The 6904-nt window shown below is 46.4% G+C and overlaps 1 protein-coding gene across 1 annotated transcript in view; it reads left to right on the top strand.

Moving 5' to 3' along the window:
• The first annotated feature begins 947 nt into the window (after nucleotides 1–947).
• LOC133084744 (uncharacterized) overlaps nucleotides 948–6904 on the top strand; it is a 191119-nt gene continuing 185162 nt past the window's right edge. Inside the window, exons 1-4 of the mRNA XM_061181504.1 lie at nucleotides 948–976; nucleotides 2022–2249; nucleotides 2641–2761; nucleotides 2810–2942. Coding sequence (XP_061037487.1) covers nucleotides 948–976; nucleotides 2022–2249; nucleotides 2641–2761; nucleotides 2810–2942 — 511 coding nt within the window. The remainder of the gene's footprint in view (nucleotides 977–2021; nucleotides 2250–2640; nucleotides 2762–2809; nucleotides 2943–6904) is intronic.

The raw sequence follows: 6904 nt of genomic DNA, 5'->3' as shown, positions 1-6904 counted from the left end.
TCCAGGGATGAATGCCTAGGCTTCCCCCACCAACTTCAAAATTAAATTCATAAAGGGAAATAGCAAGTGGGTGGGCCTGGGACAAGGTGGGACAAGTCCGATTTTCCTTAAAACAGCAAGATGTGCCTCCCTGGATGGGGCACTGACTGGGTGCCAGGCACTGTGCCCGAGAGGTTCCAAGTGCGGGCTCTGGGCTTGGATGGCCTGGGTAGAAACCCAGCTCTACTGCTTCCTCAGGGGGCAAACTATATCCCTGCTCTCTGCCGCATCAATAGGGAAGAACACATCTGACTCCATAGTAAACCTGTTTCTTTTACTTTAACCTTTGTATTCTATCGCTTTCCTTCCAGTTAAGAATGTTGCCTATAGCCTGAAATATACAGGATAGCCCATTCTCAAGGCTCTGACCTTTAAGGGTACAGCACTTTTCCATTCATAGAGAGATAAAAAGTTGCAGAACAGAGAACAACATTTGTCTTGGAGGTTTACAGGAACATCCTGACCTGACCTACTTGGAAGCTGCAAGAACAAAGGATTCTGACACCAAGAGGTTTGCAACAACAAACCATGCCCCTCTCTCACCTGGCCTTTAAAAACATTTTGCTGAAACCCTGCAGCGAGCTTGGGGTTTTCTGGGCACAAGCCACCCATCTCCTTGCCTGGCCCTGCAATAAACCTTTCTCTGCTCCAAACTCCGACATTTTGGTTGGTTTGGCTGAACTTGTGTTCGGTAACGGTTCTCCTGTGTCCACTGGCCATAACAACAGGACCTACCTAAAGTGAGGTCAGCCACATGGCCACGGCTTTGGCCCCATGCTTGGCAGGGCAGCAGAATGAAGCTCCATAAGCTTTCCCCGTGATTCTTGCCTCTGGGGCTCCCAGGGCACAGGGCACACAGGTGCCATCAGCCCCGCTTTTGAAACCAGAAAAGGACCTGTAACCTGCTTATGGGGGCTCAGGTGGCCAAGAGCGGCAGGTGAGCCCGCCACTCCCAGTGCTCCGCGCTCCCCAGCTTTAGTCTTGGAAGCTTGGAAAATGGAGGCATGGGGAAGTACATCCAGCTCCGTTCAAGGGTTCGGTAAATCTTCCTCCGAGGCCTCGGACTTCCTTCTAGAAGGAGCTTCTGCAAAGAACGGAACAGTTAAAACTCTTCCAAGAAGCGAGTTAGCTGCAAGCATCCCCTCTGCCAGGCGCCAGTGGGTTTCAGCTTTTCCTTTTTCATTGATTTAGGCTAATCAGTGAGATCCCTTCATCTGCCCACGTTTACTGTGCACCCACCTTCCTGACAGCTGTCCCCATCCGTATCACCTAAAATCAGGTGATTTTGAGTTTTTCAAAGTGCTTACAAGTACGTAATCACTTCGCATCCTCACAACGACCCCATAGCCAATTTCACAGAAAAAGAAACTGAGACAAGAAAATTTAAGGAATTTGCCTAAAAAGTCACACTGCCGTGGGAGAATATCAACCCAGGATTCTTGACCAGGGAGAAGGAGAGTTTCTACCTGCTGCATGGGGGGTCCGGGGGTTTGGGGAAGCTTCTATGGAGGGATTAGTGGGGGCAATGGTCCAGGTTGAGCTAGGGTAGAGCCCCTTAAAGCTCTTTCCACCGTATTTTATGTAAGGATCCCAAGGGCCCACTGTCTGCTTGGCTGTGATGTCTGGTCTGGTGGGCAAGTAGGAGGTACTCCCCGAAAGTGGGAAAGGCTAATTCCGAAATCAAAGGAAACTGCCAGCGACTCTAGGACTTAATTCGGAGAAGAGGGCTTTGTGCTGACACGGGGTTGCAGGGCTAGAAATAAATATACGTATATTAAAGACAACCAAAACAAAGCCATGGCTAAGCACGGTGGAGCGATGTGCTGGGGACCCAGGACACTGACTTTTCTTTCCAAGTGGTGTTTAACAGGGCGAGGTAGGTCCGGGGCAAGAACTCGCCCCTAACCCCTCCCGCCCTCCCCAGATTTAGACAAACGAGAGAGACCTGAGTTCGCTTTACCCTGAAATGAAACCCACCCTAGCGCAGACTGGGAGAGGAGGCACCGATTGCCCCGAGATCCGCAGAGGCGGCGGCTCTGGCAGATCTTGAGCCGGAGACCCGGCTTCCTGCAGCCTCCCCGCGGGCCGGCGCATCTCGGCGGCACCCAGACCCCTCGGCGCTTCGGCCGCGCCCGCAACCGCCCACGCTCGCCTGCGCCCGGCCGGGTGCCTGAGATTCGGGGGAGACTAGGGGCGCACAAGGCGGAAAGGTAGATTCGGAAAGGAAACGTGAGAAGAGTGAAAATGTGTAGCAAATTCAGTTAAACACACGAGAGACTGAAAACACCGCGCCCAGAGGCCGAAAACGGAATTCCCACTTGGACCCCGCTGCGCCCCCAGCGGGCCTGCTGTTCCTGGAGCCACCTGCGGGTCTTCTGGTGGCAGGGACCCCAGGGCAGACCTGCGCCTGCGCCCACCCGACCCCCCCTCCCCCCTCCCCGCAACTCCGGGTCTGGAGACAAGGACTGTCGTGGCGGGGAGAACCGATCTTGTCAAGTTAGGCTGCTCTTTAGAAAGAGAAGAAAAAAAAAAAAAAAGTCGTAGTTGGAAAGTTATCCAGTCGGGCGGATTTCGGAACGGGCCCCTCCCCGCCGCCCCAAGCAGCAGGCCCGAGCGCACGGCGTGGGGGGCAGGCTCTCGGCGGCGGCCCCGCGCTGGCCTTTGCTGTCACCCCAACCGCAGGGCGCCCTGGCGCACGTTCGAGTTTGCAAAACGGCCGGAGGTGAGGGGGCTTCTCTGGGGGTCACTGCTCTCACTGCTCCCCCGGCAGAGCCTCGACGAGGAGCCCCGAAACCTGGAGAGCCTGAGCGGGGTGCCGGCCTACCGCGTTTTTACGCTCCGGGGAGAGCGCGCCACCCCTGCGCAGGCCAGGCGATCCGGACCCCGCAGGACTGATCCAGGCGGCCTGGCCTCCCTTGGCTTTTTTTTTTAATCATTGTTGTTATGTTCTTCGCAGCCACGAAGTGAAATGAAAAGACCGAGCCGGGCTCTGGTCACCTCACCAACCTTTCCACCTCCTCCCCAAGAGACCAGGAAACTGCTGCCTGCTCCAGACCCTGCGCTTTTGCCCAGTCTTCCTTTTCCCCCTCGATTTCAGAATTGCAAGGGCAGAGACTTTCCTCAGGGTCACCAACAGATGGCTGGAGGCACTGGCTCCTAAAGCAGATCGCCACCCGTCCAGTTCCGGTGTCACCGTTCCCTCCCTTTCGCGCGGGGTGGTGGTGCGTCCTCCCACGACTCGCGCGCGCGCACTGCCCCGTGCCGCATCGCTTCCTGCGAGTTCCCCAGCCCTGCAGACCCGGGCAGACCAGTGGCTTCCAGCTGTCCCTGAGCATTTTGTCTAGGACGGATGGGGGACGGCTTATGAAGAGACATAAAAACGCCACTTTGATTTACAAATAGATTCATCAAACTGTAAGAGCTTGAATTTTTTTTTTTTTTGAGGGCCTTGGTTTTGTATGTTTGTTTTTGTTTTTGTTTTTTTTTAATGAGAGAATGCCAAACAGGTAACTCAAATAATAAAATAATCTTCTTACACAAATAGTACAATGGAATAAAAGTGTACAGCTGACAAAGTAATTAAAAGAGTTATAATAAATAAATAGTTGTGTATTTCAGGCAGATGACTGCAGTTTGAGGCACAATATACCATGTGGTGAGCAGTGCCTTTTCATCTTGACAGTGATGGTATGTCCCCATTTGGTGAGACAATCAAAAGTCTATATTGAGACTTTTGGTGAATAGGAAGCCTGGAAAAATTGGCCCTCCTGATCCCCCAGTTCCCCTTCACCTGCCCTGGGAAAAATGTGAGATCAGAATTCAACCCCTTTATTTACAAAATGGGTAAATTGGGGTCCAGAGAGATATATGGTCTTGCCCAAGGCTGGTGAAGTAGTGACTAAGCCAGACTTGACCTAGCTCTCCATGCTAATGGGCACAGCACCTAAAACACAACACCCTACCTGTGAGATTCCTGATCCAATTCTACAGATGGGAAAACTGAGGCTGGGAGAGACTAAGTGACCACATCAAGCACTCCTGCTAGGAGTGGCAGAACCGTGACACTACAGGTAATGCTACCCTCTTCTGCCCCATGTATAGGTCTGAGGAACACCACACCCCAATTGTTCCCATCATTAGACTTGGGCTGCTCTTCCATTTTGCTGTGACTCTGTCCAGATTGCTGAACCCCACCTCCATCCCTGTGGAATCTAAAAGTGGATTTTCTGAAACTTTGATGAAATGCTGTGGGATTTTGTCTTATTGCTGCTACCTCATCTCTGTACATGAAAAACAGCTCCAGAACAAGGGCTCCTGTGAGAAGCATCTTGGCCCAATAGGGGTTAAGCCCGCAGGTGTGCTGGTCCTGGCATCAAAAAGCAAAGCCAGGATTCTGAATCCTCAGTTTTATTGTTTAAGAGGTTCAAGTTCACAGCTTCCTGCATGGAAGTCTCTTCATTTTCTTGGAGCCGAGCTTAAGTAAATGCCTCTAAAAACTTGGCCTGCCGCTATCCTTAGCTGTTAATTAAGCTTTGAAAACTTTACATTATGTTTGCAGTGTGCTGTGTGAATTGCAAAATAAATTAGAAGCCGCTGCAAAGAAACTGAAGTTTTCAATAAATGGAACGAAAACCAGGGGAGAGTCTCTTCTTAGATAATATGCGCACACTGATATTTCTTTCTAAGGGGGTAAAATGGACTTTTGAAAAAGTAAACCTTTACTTCTAAAAGGTAAAACATAATACCTAAGGGTTCATAGTTTTCCCCTTGCATGGCAGTCTGAGTTGAATAATTCTGTGAAGACAAGGTAGTGAAGAAGAAATAAGGAGAGAGTAAGTAGAAGTGTGAGAAAGGCCATATAGGAAGCTAAAAACACAGACAGCATAAATCACTCATACAGTTAAAAGCAACAACAGAAAACAAAATTATAATATGGCTTAACTCGAGTTTGAAAGCAGATTCTAGGTAAATTTTATAATTGCTTTTGATTTTTTAAGCAACCTGTACTAAATTCGGGAGACCAAAAATAGATTCAAAAGAAGGGCATAAACAAAACCTCGCACAAGGAGAAACAGCTGATGTTTTGCAAACCTCTAGCCTAGAAGGTACCCTTAAAATATAATTCTTTAGAACATTACTACTCAATTTTAAAAATGAAATACGTATGCTTTTTTCCTTCTGTAGATTTCACGTTTGGGGAAAAAAGAGGATTTGGAAGGGCTGGAAAATTGACCCTAAAAATTATTATTGTAAAACAGAGCAGATATGTAAGCTTTTATGAACAGAAGAAGGAAACCTTTGGTTTAAATCCGATAAATTCATTACAAAAAAATCCTGCCAATTATTCACAGCAATTCAATTCTTGAAATTTTTAGAGAATAAAGAGTAATCTTCAATCTACTTTCTTGAAATATTTGATAATTTGTTTTAAAATTAGGGCTCCACCTCTCAAAACAGATGCAAAAATGATATAAATTTTAATCATCCTGGCAGTCCAGTTAGTCTATTTCACCATGTTCTGTTATAAAAGCTCTGAGTGAAGAAAAAATAGAGAAAAGAAAGAGGAAAGAAATTAAAGGGGGAGTGTCTTCTAAAATACCAGTTTAGATCTGCATTAATACAGTAAATTTCCAGAATATCTTCATATAAATGGTTGTTAACAATATAAATTACCTAATTCCTCCTCCTCCTCCAAAAAAAATCCTATTGTATTTCCTAATTTTAAAAAAATCTGGCATTTTGAAACTTTTCTAAGAATTTTAAGCAAGAAGATATATATGATGAAGAACCTCAGAAGATGACATGGAACTGTACAGTGACTGGTCATTTTGAAGACCATTCCTGTGTCTACCCCACACCAAAAACTTTAAGTTAATGGAAATGGAGGAGATAAGAGGTCTGGCCATATGCTGGGCTTTGTGAATAGAAAGTAAAGTAATTACAGTGCTTGCTTGTTTGCCTCCTTCCTTCCTTTTTTCTTTTTCTTTCTTTTTTTTAAATCCCATTTATTTGAGAGATGGCATGGGATAACTGGCAAAGAGCAGTATTTAAAGCCAAAAGCCTTACACCAGCTCTCAGGTCCCAGCTGGGTGACCTTCGTCTAGTTGCTGAATCTCACTGAAGACTTGGTTTCCTCATATAGCCATGGATATGGATTTGAAAAGAATAAAGACAAAGATAGAGGTATATAGATATAAGTATAGATTCAGGTATAGATATGGCTCTGACTATAGATATTGGAAAAAGGTAGAAGTATGGAAATATGGACATAGTGATACAGAAAAGAGAGAAATATAGATATGGAAATGATGTAGATGTGGAAATAGATACCAATTTATTAGAGATAATATGGTGCTGATAATAATGATAGTTTTCTTGCCTACTTTGCAGGCTCAGTGGTGAACAGAGAAAGAATGTACACTATTGTCTTTTTGTAAATTGAAAGTGTGAGAAGTATAACATCACCTCCACTTGAACAGTGCCTAGTGCTTTTTCAATGAATTTAGCAATTTGAATACTATGTGAGTAAGAGGGTTCGGGGGGGGAAAGTATCATAATTGGGGTTTGCCCCTGCATTTATTCTTCTGCGTATGTTCACTCCACAGCCACTTCTTTGAGTGCTTTGTAGGTAGAGAAGAGAGTTTGCTTTTCTTGACCTGCTTTTAAGCATAATTTCTAATGATCAGATCAGTCACTAGCATCCATTAAGTACCTTTCCTTTTTTTTTTATTGGAGTATAATTGCTTTACAATGTTGTGTTAGTTTCTGCTGTACAACAAAGTGAATCAGCTATACGCATACATATATCCCCTCCCTCTTGGTCCTCCCCCGCCCATCCCACCCCTCTAGGTCATCACAGAGCACC

Source organism: Eubalaena glacialis, chromosome 2 (assembly GCF_028564815.1).
Source record: "Eubalaena glacialis isolate mEubGla1 chromosome 2, mEubGla1.1.hap2.+ XY, whole genome shotgun sequence".
Taxonomy (NCBI): Eukaryota; Metazoa; Chordata; class Mammalia; order Artiodactyla; family Balaenidae; genus Eubalaena; species Eubalaena glacialis.
This window is presented reverse-complemented; position numbering and strand designations above follow the sequence as displayed.